This window comes from Dicentrarchus labrax, unplaced genomic scaffold, assembly GCF_905237075.1.
Source record: "Dicentrarchus labrax unplaced genomic scaffold, dlabrax2021, whole genome shotgun sequence".
In the NCBI taxonomy this organism is placed as follows: Eukaryota; Metazoa; Chordata; class Actinopteri; family Moronidae; genus Dicentrarchus; species Dicentrarchus labrax.
The window spans coordinates 20098663-20119806 of NW_026136722.1; the positions used below are offsets into that span (position 1 = coordinate 20098663).

The 21144-nt window shown below is 37.4% G+C and overlaps 1 protein-coding gene across 1 annotated transcript in view; it reads right to left on the bottom strand.

Annotated features, from left to right (window-relative positions):
* Positions 1-21144, bottom strand: part of doc2a (double C2-like domains, alpha) — a 58560-nt gene that overhangs the window by 17883 nt on the left and 19533 nt on the right. Inside the window, exons 4-7 of the mRNA XM_051388815.1 lie at positions 17817-17891; positions 16272-16381; positions 9946-10072; positions 9218-9277 (exon numbers count right to left, since the gene is read on the bottom strand). Of these exons, the coding sequence (XP_051244775.1) occupies positions 9218-9277; positions 9946-10072; positions 16272-16381; positions 17817-17891 (372 nt within the window). The remainder of the gene's footprint in view (positions 1-9217; positions 9278-9945; positions 10073-16271; positions 16382-17816; positions 17892-21144) is intronic.

Below are 21144 nucleotides of genomic sequence, written 5' to 3' on the forward strand. Positions count from 1 at the left end.
GATCAAACTGTAACATTAAACAGTGTATAACTCTAGAGCTATGTTCTATATGTAGCTGATTCAATCAATAATCTATAATCACTGAACAGCTGGACGTGTTGTTGTTTGTCAGTTTATAGAAGTAACACTTAAATTAGACTCCTTCCCTAATAACAAATGAACTAAGATGAACACAATGTCAAGTATAAAACAACATAGCAGTCTCGTTATGGAGCTATAGCTCCAACCTGACAAACAGTACACACATCTGCTATTAAACCATAACATCAGCTAGCTACATACAGCAAGCAGAATACGGAATATGCTAACTGTTTGTAGCTCTGTTGGGTATAAACTAATGTAACGTTTATGCTAGCTGTTTTCTGGCTACAGCTGGATAGAAGTTTCCCTCTACTCCCAGTTTTACTGCTAAGCTAAGCTAGCTAAGATATCCAGATGTCCTTTGCAGTATCGGAGAAACAATGATTTTTAAGGCGGAACTGCTTTAATCAGAGGGTCTGTTTGTTTTGGAGATGACGCTAGCTGTTTCCCCCTGCTTCCAGTCTTTATGCTAAGCTATGCTAACCCCATTGTGACTCCATGATACCCATCTGAATGTCTCACTCTGAGAAAGAAAGATAAAAGTGTGTTCTCTAAAACTATTCCTCAAACTGAAGCTAAAGCTCTGAGGACTTGTCCTACTTTTGATAGTTGAAGCTGTAAAACAAAGAAAAACAAATCAGGAGCTCGAGGAAACATATAAATCATATTCAGATCAGATTTTATATGATTAAACTTCAGATGATCGTCTTTGATCCTATCCACACACACACAAACATACACAAAATGGCCTCCAGGCATCAATTAAAGTACGAAGTTTAACATGAAACACTAACCGGGTCCAAACAGGCCTGTAGCGTCAACCCTGATGAATATTTTATGGCTCAATTTACCTGCGACTCAGAAACCGTTTCAACATTGACTGTTTGTGCTGGAGGTATTCGGCCACACTAGAAACTGTTGAATGGACAAACTGAAGCATATCTGATTACTTCTCCAAATAAAATGGCTTCTTTTCTGTTATTTGAACCCTGAGCTCAGTGAGTTTCCACCTAATCCCTCCTAGAAATGGAAAAACCCCATCTGTGGGACACTTCAAGGACCTTAAATCCTCCAGGCAGGTGTATAAGGGTGCTGGACTGAGCTGTGATGGCACCTTGAAGTCTTCCAGGGCAATTTCACCAACTGTATTTTCACAGTTTTTCTCACAAATATATACAAAGATTACGTCCACTTGCATAACCTGTGATGTAGACACAGCGGGTCCAAAAATATGTGGGTCTGGTGTCGGTTGCTTCGTGGTGTTGGCTGATGGGTGATTTGTAAATGGCGAGCTAGTTAGTAGCATGGAGCTAACGGTCCAAATAAAATATAGGAACATTGCAGATAGTAACGTTATTCTTGATATTGTCAGTTATTTTACAGCGTTCAGTGTTTGTCGTGTTGGCCGACGGCCAGGATGACACAACAGGACGCTGACTGCAGTTCACTGAACGGCCACTGGTGGCACTGTTAGCTACAGTTTAATCTTTAACCACTGAACTCCTCTCCTTCCACTGCAGTGTTTTATACTAACTTAATTTTGTCATTTATTTGTGATATTTAGGGTCTCAATACACTTTGTTGTTAGGATTTTTTTAAATTAAATCTATTCAGTTATACAGAAATGAAAACCTACCCATAAATATTATATTCCATTTCTGAGAATAAATCCTCCTAAACGTTAGACATTGGACCATTAAGCCATTGTAATATATTCTTGTTTCAGTCACTTTAGTGTCATTTTTATGCTTTTCCGAAACATTTAAAATCCCAAATGATGCATTCTTGTAGGTTTTCTGCATCCTTTTACTCTCTCTGCACTTCAGCCAGACAGACTCTGTATGTGTGAAGATCTCCACAAGCCTTTAAAATAAAAGTTTGAAGCTACGTGACGCGACTTTATATTCTCAGTCTGAACTGTGAGCGCAGCAGGGGAGAAGAGTCCCTGTTCAAAATGTTTACTTATCTCCAAACTGAAAAAGTCCTCCTGTTTGTCATTCTCTGCTCCCTGCAGACCATCTCATCTGCTTTGGGCTGAAACTCTTCTTCATCATCAGTCACTCCTTCTCTGTTCACACAGACTGAATCGCTTTGTCCTCCAGCTGTCACTCACCGCTCCTCTGATGAGTTATCATTTATCCGGATGTCTCTCTGGTCCGGATTCATGCTGTCCGACCTCACTATCGATAGCATCAGTTTCTTTTATGTGAGAAAGCTCCAGCAGTGGGTTCAGATCTGTTCTCTCAATAAACTCAGGTTCATCTGCACAGTAACTATATGGTTTGTTATGTTTCAGATTAAGATTTTGCTCATCAGTTTCAGCTCTTAAAGAACCAAAACTATGTTGACAGCATATTCAGGATGATTTGTGTTTCACATTCAGGCGAACTCTTACCAACGTTAACGAAACGATTCCTCGAGTTACTCGGGGAACTCAATTACTAAAAATCATCGATGCAGTTTCTAATAACTAGTGTCGAAGAGAAGAGACAGACGAGAAAAGTACAGAACATGTCCAAAGTTTGTGATCATTTAAAGCAGAAACTAAATGAAAACTTTGTCTGTTAACACAACAGCACAATGTTAGTGCTTCACTGTGAAAAGCTAGTTAGCAGCTAAAGTCTTGTTTATCTGTGGATAAAATCAGAGCTGATTGCGTGCAACTTCCAGGTCGAGAGCTCCAAAATGTTTTACCTCCAATTTAAAATATTTTACATTACACATAACACTTTTTTTAATTTTAACTCCTTGAAATTCAACCTTTTACATTCATATAATCAACATAAGATTTCTGAATTTACTCAAAAAGTGAAAAAACAAACGATAAAAACACTCAAAACAAGAATGCTGTTTAAACAAATCTATTCATTTCAAAATAAAACTAATATTTAGACGAAAAATAAAAAATGTATAATAGGAATCCGACCTGACTTTGATAACATGGACCACATCTGGATTACAGAGACCACATTAGGTCTCAGCTGCTGGGTGACATTGTGTGGCCTGTCCCTGAATTACCACGCCACCTTATTTCACCGTCATGGGATGTGCACGGGCAAAATCACATTACTGCCACTGTGCCTGAGAAAAATCAAATTAATGACCTTCCCTGGGTGCACTACAGCTGGAGAGGCATCACAACAGGAAGTCTTTGGTTTAAACCTGGCTCAGGTCTCGGCCTGTGGAGGTTCACACTGATCAATAATACGGTGCATGTCACACTGTGAGAGATTAATGAAATATTGATTTGGATGTGTATCAGACTGCACATATAGTTCTGCACTGTGGTGGAGGAAGCTCTCAGATCTTTTACTTGTGTAGAAATACTCTGGTAAAAATAAAAGTACTTAAGTATTGGCATCAAAACACACTTAAAGTATCTGTTGCATTTACTAAAGGGAGTGGGAATTTGGGAAATATAGTATAAGATTTACTGATACTTGTGTTTCAAACTGGATGATGTCTAAGGTAATCACGGCAAGTCTTTGTCTGTGTCTGTTGGAAAAGCTATATACGTAATGAGCTGTACCAGACTGCATCGTAACGCATTGAATCGCACCGAATTGTTCCATATTAAAATGCATCGTCCCTGAATCGGTCTCGACAGTCTAGTGACTGTTGACTGTAACTAATGCCTTGTAAGTCATTTTGTTCAAAGAAAGATAAAGTCTACCCATCGACAAACCAAACACTGACTCTAGTTTGCAAGTTTCTCCAGCACGCTTGTAATTGGAGGGGGAGTTCAGGGCGATGCAACCAGCAGCTACACTGCTACATGCCACTAATTCCTACACACTGGGCCTTCAAATTAAAGTATATTGTTGACCCCACCTCCCCCAATGTTGTTAGGAGATCTGCGCCCTTGTCACGACAGTTAACAGTGTTTATGGACACTTTCTAACTGTGGGGAACACGTAACCAGTACTTTTCTCCAAACATCTATTTTTTAGTCATTGAAGTGAACATTTTGACCAAGTAGCCTACCAGCACCATCTGTCACTCAAGCTGCTTTCCTGTCAGACCAGCTGCTTGTTTCACTGCAAGAGGAACACTTTAAGAAAACGAGGAAAAGATCTGGATGAAGCTTTTTGTCTGTACATTTCTGTACAGTAGAGAAATCCAGAGGTGAACAACATTCATAGCTGAGTGTGAAATAACATTTATGCTATATTCACCCTTATCCTTAAATAATTACTAATTACTTATATATATATATATATATATATATATATATTATAATTACTAATAGCTACTTTTGAATGTTTCTGAACAGATTATGGTCTGTTTTATGGCTTCACGAACATTGATGTAGATTTAGTTTCAGAGTCATTATATGAAAATATAATAAAAATCTAAAACTTAATTTTAAATTTATAATTTTGTTTCCATTTGGATCACAGATTTTATTTTCTATTAAAAATTACCTTAAATAGCTGAAGTGCTGCCGTTCACCACGGTGCTAGTCTTAAACCTGAGCTGATCTCTCTGGTCTCATTTATAAATATGTTCTTAGATTTATACTTGAACTTAAGGTCATTTCTGATGGTATGCTTACGCTTGATTTATAAAACATACTGAGCACTGTTCCTTCGTGATGTCCCCTAACATTATTCTAGCACAAATGAGGGTTTTGTCAGGCCTGCCAGGCAACAGATGGTGAATTAACAGTGTTATGAGTTGGTGTTTAATTTGGCGTGTATCTGATCCACCAACCAGCAGAGACAAAATATAAAGTTTTACAGAGTATAGTTCATCTTTATTTTATTTTATTTTTATTATTACATTGGTGCCGAATTAGAAAGAAAGAAGACCATCGACATGGGACTTAAGCTTGTGTTTCTAGAGTTACGTGTTGTTACGGACATGTTAGGAATTGTTAAAATTGTATATTTCTTAAAGGGAGTTCGGTAAGTGGGTGTCCTTTGTGTGCTGGTTACTCACTGCTGAAGGTACATAACACAGTGAAAAACTAATATTTTATAAATAATGGAGAAATAAACTGAACTTTAGAGTCAATAATCAGCTTTATTGACCACAATTGAAGGTTCTATATTGCAGGAATTGGCACTTTCAGGTGTTTATTGAATGAAAATTGGCCAGGCATAATCTTGCACTTCCACTTTTCACTATACCTAGGTCGCAGGCCTATCACAGGCTGCAATACCCCTACACAAGAGAGAAGATCATGTCCAACAAAGGTTTTATAAACTACTTCTACGTAAATCCAATCAACATCAAATTTCTAAGATTTTTAGAAAAGATATTTGTAAAAAGACTGGATAATTTTGGCGGAAAATGTATTAAGTGAGCAACAACATGGATTTCGAGCCAATAGATCAACCACACAGGCTATAATGGAACTGGTTGAAAAAATGTCTTCATCAATAGATAACATAGAGTATACAGTGGGGGTATTTATCGACCTCAAAAAAGCTTTCGATACAATAGATCACAAGATATTAATGAGTAAGCTGGAAAACTATGGCATTGGAGGTGTAGCATATTCCTGGCTGAAGAGCTATCTGGATAACCGGTACCAGTATGTAAATGTTAACACTGAAAATTCAGAGCTTCAAAAGGTCACCTGTGGGGTACCCCAAGGGTCAGTCCTTGGACCCAAACTTTTCAATCTCTATCTAAATGATATTTGCAGAGCATCAGAGCTGCTACATTTTGTTATTTTTGCTGATGACACTAATTTGTTTTGTTCACATAAAGTTCTGAATGAGCTTTTGGATATAGTCGAAAGTGAATTGTATAATTTGAAAAAATGGTTTGATGTGAACAAACTGTTACTGAATTTAAGTAAGACAAAATTCATAGTGTTTGGAAATAAAAAAAATAAACAATGAGGTTAAACTCAGGATTAACAAAGTAGAAATAGAGAGAGTGTATGAAAACAAATTCCTGGGTGTAATGATAGACCATAAATTAAACTGGAAACCCACATAAACTACATTAAATCTAAAATATCTAAATCTATTGCAATACTCCATAAAACTAAGGACATCTTGGACCATAAATCATTATTAATTTTGTATTCCTCACTCATTCTTCCTTACATTACATACTGTATAGAGATATGTGGAAATACTTACAAAACTAATACAAATTGCATTTTTTTGTTGCAAAAAAGAGCTATAAGACCGTTTAACAAGGTTGAATATACACACCCCACCAATATGTTATTCATGCACTCTCAAAATTTGAAGTTTAAGGATTTGGTTAACTTTAAAACATTACAGTTAATGTATAGAGCACATTGTAAAACACTTCCAGACTGTATCCAAGGGTTATTCACAAAGAGGACAAGCACTTATCCACTGAGGGGAAATTTCATTTTTGAAAGGAAATGGGCAAGAACTAATAGGAAAAGTAGATGTGTGTCAGTAGTGAAGTTATGGAATGATTGTGACATTGAATTGAAAGAAAGTAAAAATATGGGTTCATTTAAGAAATTATTTAAAACTAAAACAGAAAGTTATGTAAGAAGTGAATGTGGGGATTTGTGAATTTGTGAATTTTTGAAATCAGGTATCTGGATAATAATGTTTTTAGTTTGTTATGAGAACTAAAATTGTTAATTTATTTTACTTTGTCATGTTGAAAAGTCATTGCTATTGATGTAAGTTTTTTAATATTTATTCATGTTTTAAAAAAGGACAAAATAAGCTTAAGCTTCAGTCTACACCTTTTTTTCGGTCAAAGAAAACAAAAGTGAATAATATAGAAAATAAATAATTTGTAAGATAAACATATAGGGCTGAGGAAAGAATGATGATATATTAATTGTTTTGCTTATATGTATTATTACCTTTTTCTCTTATCTTTGTTGTTTCTTTTGTTTTGTTTGTATGAACATCTGTTCAAGAAATTATTCATGGAAATTATTGTGAATTAATTTTTTAAATGATCGGAAAAATAAAACTTACCTAACTTAACCTAACCTAACATTGATCTTAAGTCTGTGTTATAAATCAGGCCCCTGGTGCGTAGATTGGATGTTGTAGGACAATGAACTAGAATATATAATTGGAATCACTTCCACTGACCACTCGAGGGAAAGCTTGAACTGGCTCCTCATGTGAAGTGTCCTCTCAGCACACAATGCTGCTGAAACAAGAACCACGAGTGCCACTTAACTAACTCTTATGGGTTTAAACTTCACAGGATCCAGAGACATTGAGTCCACTTATCATCAGATATCATTTAAAAGAGGTTTCTCTGCTCGGCATGCAGATTGTATTTCCTCTAACTTAATGTATTAATTGGCCTGACTGAAACGGTGGCACACATATTCTGACTCAGATGAAAAAAATAAATATGTATGGAAAAACAACAGCAAGAGGCCAATTAAAATATCAATTCTTCCAGCCTTTCTTGGTCTCTAATCATTCATTAGCATAAAAGATAATCCTTTCTGACTTCGTCTCAGACTGCAGGTCACATTCAGTTTCTGCTCAATACACAGAAGAAGTGGATTCTCCTCATTCATTAATTCATGATTCATGCAGTGGAGATTTATTTGCCACAGCAACGGTCCTAAAAATTGTTCTCACATCTGTTCGAAATTTGACAGACCTTCATCACAGCAAACATATTTCAGCTGCAACCAACAACATTAATAATGAGGTGCAACTTGTTGTAACAAAAACACTGATAATGAGATGTATCTATGCGTATTATTGCAGAGGTGTAATTAGTAACATTACTAACGAGGTGTAACTGATAAGATTAACAATGAGATAACTCGTGTTATTAATAATGATTTGCAAACAGCAACATTAAACGTGCTGTACACGACTTTCAGAGACGTCGCACTAGAGCGGCAGCATCTCAGACCTGCCAGACTCCATTGACAAAAACACAAATTTAACCTCCCAGTTCGTAAACACATTTCATTAAAACTCGGCAGAAACCATTTTTGTTAGTCGTTCCAACAACTATAACCAACTCTGGTTGAAATAAACCCTTAACCCCAAACGGCTGCTATGGCTATACTTCAAAATCCGTCCACTAACAGTAGTCGTTGTTTGTTCCACTAACAGTAGTCGTTGTTTGTTCCACTAACAGTAGTTGTTGTTTGTTCCACTAACAGTAGTCATGGTTTGTTCCACTAACATTAGTTATTTGTTCCACTAACAGTAGTTGTTTGTCCCACTAACATTAGTTATTTGTTCCACTAACAGTAGTCGTTGTTTGTTCCACTAACATTAGTTATTTGTTCCACTAACAGTAGTTGTTTGTTCCACTAACATTAGTTATTTGTTCCACTAACAGTAGTTGTTTGTTCCACTAACATTAGTTATTTGTTCCACTAACAGTAGTTGTTTGTTCCACTAACAGTAGTCGTTGTTTGTTCCACTAACAGTAGTAGTTGTTTGTTCCACTAACAGTAGTAGTTTCTGCCACTGACAGACTCAGGTTGTTATTGTCAGTGTCTGACAGCATTATGGAAAGGATCCCTACAGAGATAGACCTTTAGTTTAACCACAAACAGCCGTAATATCACTATCACTCTCCACCAGACTCCAGAGACAAAAACACTCATTTTACCCTCAGATCATTGTAAAACAAACTTAATTCAGACTTTGTCTGTACTTAGATATGCTATGTGTCTAAAATACAACTACATTTTGAAGATGGTTAAAATATACGTAAGTATAGTAAGCAAGTAAATATTTTACTGCAGCATTAGTCTGCAAAATTACATTTATATCTAATGACAGCAGCTCAACGTGTTTAAAACAACTGATTCATTGAATATTTACCTCACTAATGTTCTAAACTCAGCCAGTAAGAATGAGGATATTTCAGTATATGAATATATTCAGCCGTTACATAAAAATAATGCATCATTTCTAATAAATTCGAAAGTCAGTCCAGTGGTTGTCAAACCTCAACCTGACCTCTCGGATCCATAAATCTTTAAAGAAGCTCTCTTACCAGCGAGGAGCAGAGTGCCGTGTAATCACAGTTTGTCTGTCACTCTCATGAGCAAGAAACTTGTTGATTTAGGTAGCCCCCATGACCTTTCGTCAGGTGTCACCACATCAGAGCGGTCAGTGCTGAATGTGAAAGTGACAGCGAACTCGGTGACCTGCACTTATAGACAGATTGATGGATGGAGTCCTACCTCTCTTAGGTAGCAGGATATTCCTCGAAGGGCTACACCCATGGCAGTAGGAGAGGGGAGCTGGGTGAGGAAACACAAAGAGAAAGAGCAGTTACAGTGACGAGGCTTCTTTCCTGTATTTCTGTTCAAAGAGTCAAACTGCTACAGAAAACAACAACTACAAAACTTCTTTACAGTCTGGAACGCAGACAAAGGCTCTGATCTGAACTACATTAGCATTTAAACCATCGGTGCACCAATGACTGCTGCAGCTTATGGCTGAATTTAGTGTTCAGAGTCGCTTCAAACCCTTACAAAACAAATTCTGTTATTTTACACATTATATCCTGAGAGAGGAGAGGAAACACCAGAGGAAACAAGATGAGAGAGGAAACAGGACAGGGAAGAAGAAAGGAAGTAGGAGAGGAAACAAAAGAGGGCACAAAAAAGGAGAGAGGAAACAGAACAGAACATAGAAAAAAGAGGGGGAACAGGAGAGGGAAGAAGACAAGAAATAGGAAAGGAAACAAAAAGATAGAGGAAACAGGAGAAAAAAGATGAAACGAGAGGGAAGAAGATGAGAGTGGAAACTAGAGAACAAACAGGAGGATGACAATCCACCTAGTAGTAGAGATGTTTCAGTGTGGACCGAAGTTGTGGCCGACCATCCATCACTTGAAGGATCAGTGCAGTTTATTTCCTCAGAGGTTGAGTTAATGCAATACTGTGTGTGTGTGTGTGTGTGTTACCGGTGGTGGATGCTCCAGGCAGGTGTGGAAATGTTTGGTCTGGTCGGGTTTCACACGTTTCAGAGGCACCCGGGACTCTCCAATTAACTCATTATGAGTCAGCTTGTCCTCGTCACACACAGTCAACCTGCACAGGAAACAGGAAACAGGAGAGGAAACAGGAGAAAAGAGAGGAAACAAGGAAATATTTTAAGTGAAATTTGTTTATTAAAAATATAAAACCTTTAGTTTCCTCTGTGTGTATATGTGCGTGTCTATAGAAAACATCCATAAGAGCTGCCTGGGCCTGAGAGATTTCCTGAATCACTACTGAAGACCCGAGCTGGATGTTTGACCTCAGTATAAACAGAGAAGATGAGGAAGACACTTCCTCTGGGATTTCCACACTGAATCAGTCTTTTCCTCCCGACATGGTAAAGCCTTTGTCAGCGGGCGGTGGAGGAAATCCTCCCGCTGACGAGTTCTCATCACAAAAAGGTCGCTGATGTGATGAAGATCAAACTGCAGAAGCTGTCGTTCTCACAGTGAAATGTCAGATTCTGTTCAGGACGTTGGATCAAAGAACAGCACTCACATATGGCACCAACAGTTCTTCTCCTGAACCTGGTCTTTATATTCGCTACCATGCTTGTGTTTAATTGGTTCATTAGGGCTTAAAAAGAGCTATATGGAAACAGTTCTTTAGCAATCAGTCGGTCTCTTCTTACCCTTTATAGAAAGTATGGACATGTTTGTAAAGTGGGAACATTTTTAGAAAGCGAGGACTTGGTGTGAGGGTTAAGGTTAGAATATGTTTAGGGTTTGCGTCCTCACAAGTACAGAGGTCTGTGTGTTTGAGTGTGGTCAGTTTGGGTTTCTGTCAGGTGAGTTTGAAGCTGTCTGTCTCCACCTGTCCCCTACCTACCACCGTCCCTGCTGTCGGCTGAACTGACGAGGTTGAACACGAGAAAACAAAACTAAACAACAGAGTCGTTTCTGCTTTTCAATAAACCGACTCAGGTCCAAGAGGAGGCAGCTCTGTTCTGTGTGTGGAGCCAATAACAGCGCCGTGGTTCACCAGAGACAGACTATTAAAACAGTCACAACACAGTCAGGAGCTCCGGATTAAAGCAAACACAAACAGCATATTAAATGTGGAGGTAAACAATGTGGAGACACTGACGGGGAAAGGTCGAGAGACGGAGAGAACAAAGAACGACAGAGTGTCACCAACAGCTGGCAGAAAATGTACTGTATACATTTAAATACATTATATCACAGACAATGTATTCACATGAAGCCCTGCAAAGACTGACGGAAAGAAGAGTGTTCACTGACAGACTGACCTCTGGCATCCATCCAGAAACTAGTTTTATCATTTATGAACTGGATCAGAATGAAATCGAGTCGTTTGAGGCAAATTTATTTAAAGGTTAGCAGTGTGCTGAGCTCCAGTTTCTCTCCACATAAAGTTTTCTATGAACCTTAAAGCCAAACTGAAGATAACATTAATATGAGTTTGACTGATTATATAAAAATGTAACACTAACATTACATAGCTAGTAAACAGAGAATGAATGGTTGAGATGGATAACTAATTATGAACTTACTGTATTTCAGCTATCAGTCAGTTATAAACTGTTACATATACATATACACTGTCTTACTGCATATAGTTAATATATTTTCATTACAGTTTTTATATTTTCTATTATATCTTTATAATATTTTAATTTTTCAATTGTTCAAATAGTAAAGAAGAAATTGATAAATTGTTAGAATTGTTAGCTAAAAGTATTACAAAAATTCATGAAGGACCTAAAGTAATGGTTAAAATAGTGTAGATTGCTTTAAGTAATAAACAGTTGGAATAGTTAGCTAGAAGTTTTTGCAAAAATGGTGAAATAAATGGCTGAAATGTCCAGTTTCTACCATATCAAGTGGCAGTCGTGCAAATGTAAAAAGTGAAACAAACTGACCTAAACTTTTACAGTTAAATTGTATGAAATAATATGTCCTGTTGCCAAGTTGTATCTTCAGTTCGTCCTATTCACTGGAGCAATGTTTCCACGTGTTGGACGGTTCTGACCTCCACACCGTCTGTTAATTCCTGATAATGGACTCGTCTGTATTATCCGTTACATATATTACAGAGACAGACGTTTTTCTCTTTATATTATCCTCCGTAGACTGTAAGAGGTTGTGACCAGTCACCATAGAGGTTGACGTGAGTCTCCTAGCAACAACCGCTCTCAGTTGTCAGTCAGTCATTGCCATGGAAACGCTCATCCTGAAGCTTAAGGCTTTTTCCTCAAACATGTCCATTAACTGTTTTAGGCAGCATTGTTATAGTTCCTATTTCCCTACACAATAAATGGGGGATTCAGATTTCAGTTTGCTTTTACCAGAAGTGTCAAACAGCTCTTCATCTTCACTGTCATGGTCCAAAACTGGTTCTCACTGAGACAGAAATACAAGCACTCTCACACACACTCGGCCCTCGGGATCAACCGCAAAATGTATTTTTCTCACTTTTGTTTTGAAGCTGAAGAGGAGAGAAAAAGTGAAGTCCCAGAGGAACCTGGAACCTGAATGTTGGCACAAAGGTCTGAGGAGGCAGTGAAGCTCAACGCGGGGCAACCCTGCCTCTCACATTCGCTGTAGATATCATTAATTAGCTTTATCAGACTTGTTTTGAAGGGAAGATAATTGCTGCCTGGATTACGTCCACTGTTTCTGTCTGACCCAGGAAGTGAGTTGTTCTTATGACGGCACTGTAAAAGTAAGGGGAGGCTGTAGGGAGGTTTTCAATGTTACATTAGGTCATTTTGTTGTGAAGTGTAAATCGTTCGAGAGCCAGTATTGAAGTCAAGTTATTGGTAACAAAACATTTTTATGATATCTTGCCGTAGTGTTTCATAAGCATTGCAGAGAATATGTAGTGGGTCTATTTTTGATAGAAGTTGCACAGAGCAAATCAAACTGACAGAAAGTCAGACACAGAAACGGCACAGAGATTCAAAATAAAACACCCTGCACAGACCCCCGACTGTAAAAACAGAAACTTTTTAACTACATTGTCTATTTACCCATCAGTAGAAACAAAATTGACCAAATAAACTAAATCTGAGCAAGTTAATAAAACCCTCTGGGCGAGGAAAGGAGCGCAGGTATAGAAACATAGATACTGCGATCCATTTGTATGTCAGATCCGCTAGGTAACAATACTGAGAGATCAAGACTTCACTACAACATTGACCTTAACTCACAGAATTCTGAACCGATTTTCATGGAGATTTGTTTGTTTTAAAGGTGAAAAATTTAACCTGATACTGGTTGGAATTATTTCAGTCACTAATAATCAGCTTGGTGACAAAACATAAACCTGCTGAATAGCCACAACTTCCACTGGGACATCCAGACTCTAATCTATGAACAGGCAACATGGAGCGTTTATCAGTTTCTCTAAATATGTATATTTATATTATATTGTTATAAAGCTGCCTGGTTGCTGGATTTTGTGAAATGTGAAATTTGTCTACGGGATAAATATAATTGAACAGTTTTTGTTGCCAGTTTCCTGTTAGACAGTAATTTGTACCATCTGTTGATATATATGCACCAGCTCACACACACTGGTGAACATGTCTTCGCTGTTTTCATTGTGTATTTTGGTCAAAGTGCTGCTCTGACTAGCAGTGGCTGTTTTTTGGTTATTAGTGCCTGTTTTAAATATTTTTTAAATTAGCTGGAATCTCTATGCCATTTCTGTGTCTGATTACCTGCCAGCTCGATCTGCAAAAAATAGAAGGCTACCTCGGGTCCGACAACAATCTAGCTTACAATCAACACAAAGTTCACTCAGTTGTCTCTGCTTTTACTCCATTGGTGTCCGAATTTGGTACTGAATGTCAAGCCTTTTTTTTTGATACTTGGTGGTGTGAAATTTGGGTAGTGCCATAAAAGTATCCCCAATCAATATGAAACATACTGCTGGTGGAATCATAAGTGTCTAGAACGGCAGCAATCAGCTCTCATTTATTTACAACTGTGAGCAACAAACATTTGTGAAACCTGATGCAATCTGCATGTAAGCAGTGCTCGCTGTACTGATCCCCGTACCATTGTCTAGGTTCTAAGAGCAGCATTCAGCTCAGAAGTGACAATGAGCCTCATTCATTCATTCATGTTTTCCTCAATGTTTTAAATAATTTTCTCTGTTAAAATTTTTCATAAAAAGAAGAAAAAAGAAACTGGTTAAGAAAAAGCCATATCAAAGCAAGTAAGATAGATAAAAGTAAAGTCTAAGAAGAGATGAATACTGATACATTCACAGCCCGTCAGCTTTAATGACAAGTTGAGATTTAGGAACCATTACTGGGTCTCTGCCAGAGGATCTCCAGCAGCCATCAGGCTCATCAGGAGTCACAGATACAGACAGGAGTTCCACCATTCAATACTTTAATAACAACAAACTTTTAAAAATCAATCACAACCTCACAGGTAACCAGTGAAGTACAGATCGATGTGATATTCTCTCAGAACGAGTTAAAAGCCTGACAGCAGAGTTTTGTATCAGCTGCAGTCTTTGGATGTTTCACCTGCTGACATCAGAATAAAGTGGAGGAGATGAAAACATGAGTGAGCTTTTCTAGATCTGCAGATGAAAGGAACAACCTGATCTTGCTTCAGTGTCACAGTTGGATGAAGGACTGCAGCACTTTAGTGACCTCATCATCAAAGAACTCAAATAACACACCCAGGTTACTGCCTTTATTTTAACATTATTAGATAAGACACCCAGAAGAGAAGAGAGATTGTTAATGCTCCTGCTGCTGAAGGTTCATTCAAATTATTTCTGATTTGGAGTTATTTTTAGACATGCAAATCTTAATTTCAACAAGGCAGGACTTAATACAGGATTAATTGGTGGTATCAAGCTTTATTGGGACATACCGTGGTGTATCATCTGCATAGTAATTAAAATCAATATTATGCCTACGCATCATTTGCCCCAAAAGATAGCATGTACAGACGAGATAAATTAAAGGAAAAACCTGAATGAATGAGTGGAGAAACATTACAAATGACTAAATTGTCTGTCAATGAGAAGAGTCTTAGTCGACGCCCCCCCCCCAATGTTAACTCCGTTCAGGAGCTTATCACTTGGATGGAAGTATGAGGGACTGTTGCAAGATGGACCTTTTCTCTTGTAACACAGCACTGCTTGGTCCAAACACTGAGCTGAAGACAAAGAGAATTAAAATGTATGTCACTATTGGTGACCTTGAACAGAGATGTGTATCAGACTGAGATTTATAAAAAAAAGTGATTGATAATAAAAGAAATGAAATAATTAAGTAAAGAGTCTGAATACGTCTTCCACTGCTGGATTTCAGGTGGACGATGCCTTTAAAGGAGTCAGTCTGAAAGGTCTCAGATCCACTTCAGGACAAACTGTTACTGATTATTATCCTTCACAGCGACCGTTATACAGACGATGCTGCTTGGCCAGTGTTGCACACTCTTTCTTACATTACCCTTAGAGGTTTGTTCACAATTACACGCTGGCTTTGCTACATGTTTAGTTTAGATTAAATGTTTGCTCCCGGACTTCAGTAATTAAAGGCTTTCCGCTCTGTTATTTCACACTTCTTTCGATTACGGACACGCTCCTCCGGTTGCACCCCCCCTCTGTGCTTTCAATGGTGGAAACATTAATTCATCATTAAAGGGTGGAAAACACATCGACATGTGCCAAGCTTCTTTTCCGACTGCATGCTGGGTGCAGCACGTAGGAAAAAAACCCCCATACCAGACCTCTTTGAAAAAAGAGCTGATTATGTTGCACTTCAGTCTGAGCTGATGGCTGTTTATTGCCAGCGTTTACAAGAGAGAACAGAGGAGGAAACAGTAAAAAGATCACTCCGGCTCATGAGTTACGTTCCAGTTTTCACACAGCAGCTCTCTACTCTGACAGTTAAATGAATTAAAAATGACAACTGAGCTTCATATCTGAATGTCAAGATGTCCCTGCACTTGATTAATGGCTGTAAGTGTAATCAGTCCGAAATGAGATCCGATGAAACCGGCCATGAACCACACACACACACACACACACACACACACACCCACATACACGCTCACACACACACACACACACACATACACGCTCACACACACACACACGCTCACGCACACACACGCTCACACACACACGCTCACACACACACACACACACACACACACACACACACACACACGCTCACACACACACACACACACACACACACGCACACACACACACACACACACACACACACACACACACACACACACACACACACCTGAGCGTCTTCCTGTGCATGTCTTCTTCTGTGATCCCGACATAAGTCAGCGTTTCATTCCACACCGGATTCAGAGAGTTACGAATCGTCTTCGTTTTCAGCTTATTGGCCTGGAGGACACACAGACAGACATATTGATACATATTGATTTTAGTTTGGCATTTCACACTCTGCAGCTCCAGAAAATGCTCCCAATGTGTGATAATCCTTTTGATATTTCTCTCATTGAGTTTTGTTAAACCTGAATGAAATCTAATCCAAAGTGAATTTATATTTGAATGTAATCGAGGTTTATAACTCAGTTGATGTTCAGTTTAAGTCTCGTCAGGTTGCACCAACGCTGCAGACTCGTATTTAAACCCTATCACAAAAGATTAATTTTGAACTGTCAGTTGGTTCAGTTTAATTTGTGAAACTGTCCCAATTTGATCTTGAAAATGAGTTCCATAAAAACACATTTCACTTTTTATCATCATAACCAGAACAGCAATCTTGTTTCTTTTATGCTTTTGCTCCACACGTCCACAATTTAATTTCATGACGTCAAATGAACTCTGAAATCTCTGATCTGATATCAGATGAATTCACACTGTTCAGTCAGTCCACTGCAAACCAAGGTTATTACAGTTAATTAAAACTAATGAAAAACATTTTAGGTAACTGAAATTAAAAAAACACAAACTGGACTTTTAAAAAAAGATTGAAAACTAGCTGAAACAATATTTCGTACCTAACAAAACTAACTGAAACAAAAATATACAGGAAATGTCTTTATGTTTTTCATCTAATTGGTCAACACAACAACTGTGAGTCAATGTGTTTGTATTGACCCTCCTCCTTTCCTGTACTTAGATATGCTACGTGCTAGGCTAATCTATGTTGGAAAGACAATCACATTTTGAAGATGGTCAAAAGATAAAAGAGATATATAAGAAGATATATAATATATATAGTCACATCTTAAGTTAGCTAATGTTAGAAAAAAGGCTAGCTGATTTGCTACAGAACAAAACACGAACTAACTATACCTAGCTTGGTTACATCATCATTAGCTAGTTATTTTCCTGACATTAGGTAACTTAAGATATGACTATATATATGTATTTATATATGTCTCTCTTGTCTTTTAACCATCTTCAAAATGTGGTTGTCTTCTAAATATAGCTACATCTGGAAGCTAATGTTATAGAGTGAAACACTAACTAACTTGCAATTTACAACAATTGTTATTTTCAACAATTGTTATTTACAACAATTGTTATTTACAACTATTGTTATTTACAACAATTGTTATTTAGGTATTTGAAGATTTTGCTCTCGAAATATGGACTTTTGAACATTGGTTGACCGAGGCTAGCTCAACTGTTATTGGAGCACAGAGCAAAAAGAGGCGGGGCTTAGGAGGGATCAATTGTAATACCTATTCTGACTTATACCCCCATTATTTTATTAAAGTAAAAACCTAAAACTAATACTGCATTTTTAAACAATAAAAACTAAACTGAAGTTTTACAACAACAGCTGATAATAACATGGTTGTCTCACCTTACAGGCTCCAGGCAGCAGGTGCAGTTTGACGTACGGGTCGGCCAAACCGTTGAAGTCCATCGGCTTCAGACCCTGTACACAAAAACAACAAAACAACAACAGTTCACTTTAAATGACGACTGACAATGACTGCACTGTAAAATTTAAAGATTAAAACAAATTACCTTTCTACTGTTACAGTAAATGTTTGTTTGTTGATTTTATGGTTAAAGCTGCAGTTTTATTCCATATTTTAGTGTATAAGTTTTTACCATTAAAAGAAACAGTTTTGTCACATAAAAAAAGCTATGATGATGGTTTTCTGTACAATTACAGCCTGTTGTATAAAAAAACAACTTTATTTTGTATAAATTCATTTAAAATGCTGTATAAATAAAGTTTTTGTCATGAAATATAATGTTGTTTTACTGTTACAGAAACTGTATTTAACTTCTTTAGAGTTTACAGTCTTTTACTGTCAATGTTTACAGACATTTTTTACAGTGTGCATTTGTGATTCAGGTGAGCTACCTCAAGGGGACCTGGTGAATGTTCAATATCTACATCTTTACATTAATTAATTCATTGATTAAATTATTAACTTTTCTATGTATTTACTAAGTTTTGTGATAAATCCATCAGTATAGACAGATCGCAGCCCCCCGTTGTGTAATCAGATCTCTATCAATCACTTCCTGACCTTTTCCCAGCTCACAGATCTTCTTCACTGATGTGTGTTAAATGATTCAAGAGCATAAAGACTAAAAGAGACAGCGGGATTCTCACACGGCCAACGGATCAAACCAAACACTTGATTTCAATCTGTTGACCTCATCAGCGGCACACAGATCATCGTGAGAAATTGCTCCTTAAATTCTTTCAACAGCTTTGACATTTGCAGCGACGGCTGCAAAGATGTGATGTTTTTTTCTGTAGTGTTTTTTCCACTAACAGCTTTTTTAATGAGTTTGAGGAAACAGACTTCGACCTTATAGACAGACGGGTGTAAAATTAAATCTTACATGTGATGGAGGAAAGATACACAACTATAATATCATGTAAATTACATTTATAAGTTAGCAGCTATCGGTTTTATCTGCTAGGTATGATTGATATTATAATGAAAACATATCAAAAACAGCAGAGAACAGCTGATAAACTGAACAATGAACACAAACAGTGAACACAATAACTGCAGGACGTTTGTGTAAAACCAGAGATTTGACTATTTCCTGTGAATGTTGATCAGAGATGAGTTTTAGGATTTTAAACAATTTATAACAATGATACAGACTTCAGTTACAGATTCAGTGTTTTCTTCTCATTGTTCTATCAGCTCTTTGGTTGTTTTCTAATGCAGGACGAGGCTGTTGATTAGAGACTGAAGGCTCTGTGAATGTAGACTGTGTTCAGGTCTTATTTATTTAATTAGAAGTTTGGTCTCAGTACAGCAACATGTGCTTCTTCAAGTATAGTTGATAACCTGGACTTGGTGTCTGTAAAAGCAGCAGTATTACTCCACAATATGACTCTTCTAAGATCATCATGACACAAATATAATCCGATGTTACTCACACTGCAGCTGTAGTTTGTTACAACAGACGTATACAGTATCACAAAGAGGAAGAACATTACAGAAGGCATGCTGATAGAAACAGACGTAAGGTTTAAATTGCTTCATTATCTCAGGGATGGGAGCTAATCGGAGCACCTGCTGTCAGTGAGATTTCTGTCCTCTGTTTTCTTTATTTGAGGAGCTACTTGAATGTAAATCATTTCCCCCCTGGCATCGCCTCAGAGAGAAGAACTGCCTGTTGTGAAGGAAAGTTTTAAATGCTTAAAGCGGCAGTAGGTAATTTTTGTGAAAATATCTTTTTGTCATATTTGCTGAAACCTTTACTGAATGACAGTAGAACATGAGACAGATAATCTGTGAAAAAATCTGGTTCCTCTGGCTCCTCCTAGAGCTCCAAAGGGTGTTTGCAAGAATCCACCGGGCCCGAACGAAAACAACCAATCAGAGCCAAGAAAAGAAACAACTTACTGCAGCTTTAAAGGACCAGTGGTGAGGTTGTAGATTACAACCAACTGAATACCACTCACCTTCCATGTTTTGAGACTTGAGTTAAAATATAGAGCTTTAAATCATTAAATGAATATTATAAACATGCAACAACTAGTCGACTGGGAAAATGTTTTCAGCCCTAATGAGTAGTACTGCTAAGAAGAAATATAGTGTTTTCTATATTTGAAGCTGCTCTCAAAGAGAAATATTTTCACCTGGAGATTCTCTCCTCTGATCATAAATTAAATCTGCTCTCATCTTCTGTAAATCACTTGGGTTTGTTTTTACTTTATTCCACCGAGTGGAGAATTATGGAGGCTGTGTTGTGAAATACTAATAAAATCCATAATAGTGTTTCACTGAAAATCCAGACTCACTGAGGCACTCATCAGAGCTGTGACATTTCAGTCTTCTGCACAGAGTAATGTGCTATTCGGTCGGTAAATTTCACTGAAACACAGAGGATGGAACAAATACTGCAGGTCTTATGACAGTAAATCTGCACTGCTGTCAGCAAACTGTCTGGTTCAGTCTGCTTTCTGGAGACGGTCTGTCTCATTGACCTGTTGAGTCCCAGCAGGTGTTAAATGTTGGGATGTTGGTTGTCAAATACTGCCACTTAGTCCTACACTTCAAAATATGACTGTAAGTATCCCTCTAGTGTCATTTCTGGACGTTGAAGTCAGGTGACGTAGTTTAAAGAGTGAGAAAGTCCTCATATGGAGGTGGAAACAAACAGGACTTTAACCCTGCTGGTGCCCCGTGTGAGGCCAAAAGTGAACAAAAACTGACGTCTGTAAGTTAACATTTTTTTCAAACTAATTTTGTTTTCAGTTCAGTTTTGATCCATTTCAGTGTTTATTTTATGATAATATGGGGGGTATTTGTCAAGTATTAAAAAGTTCAGAAGAGGTATTACAAAACAAACACGCCAATATTGACCTTATTTTACTTATTAACCTATTCAATAAATCTGCACTATTATTGTTGTTGTTTTGAGAGGTTGGGATTGTGGAGGGAAGGAATTTACAGTAGTTACTAACATATACAAATGGTTGTTTATTTCTTTGTTTTACTTTTATGAAAATAAACTACTGTTAGGGGTCAAATTTCAACAAATAACAAGTATTAAAATACAAAAACAATACAAACATGCAGTCTCAATAAATATGAACTCTGTTGAAACATTTGACCAAAAGTCAACTAAGTCTACTTTTTATTTTTTATTTCAGTTGACTAAAATGTATTTTTCACACCTACAGTAGTTTTAGTTCCTACTTT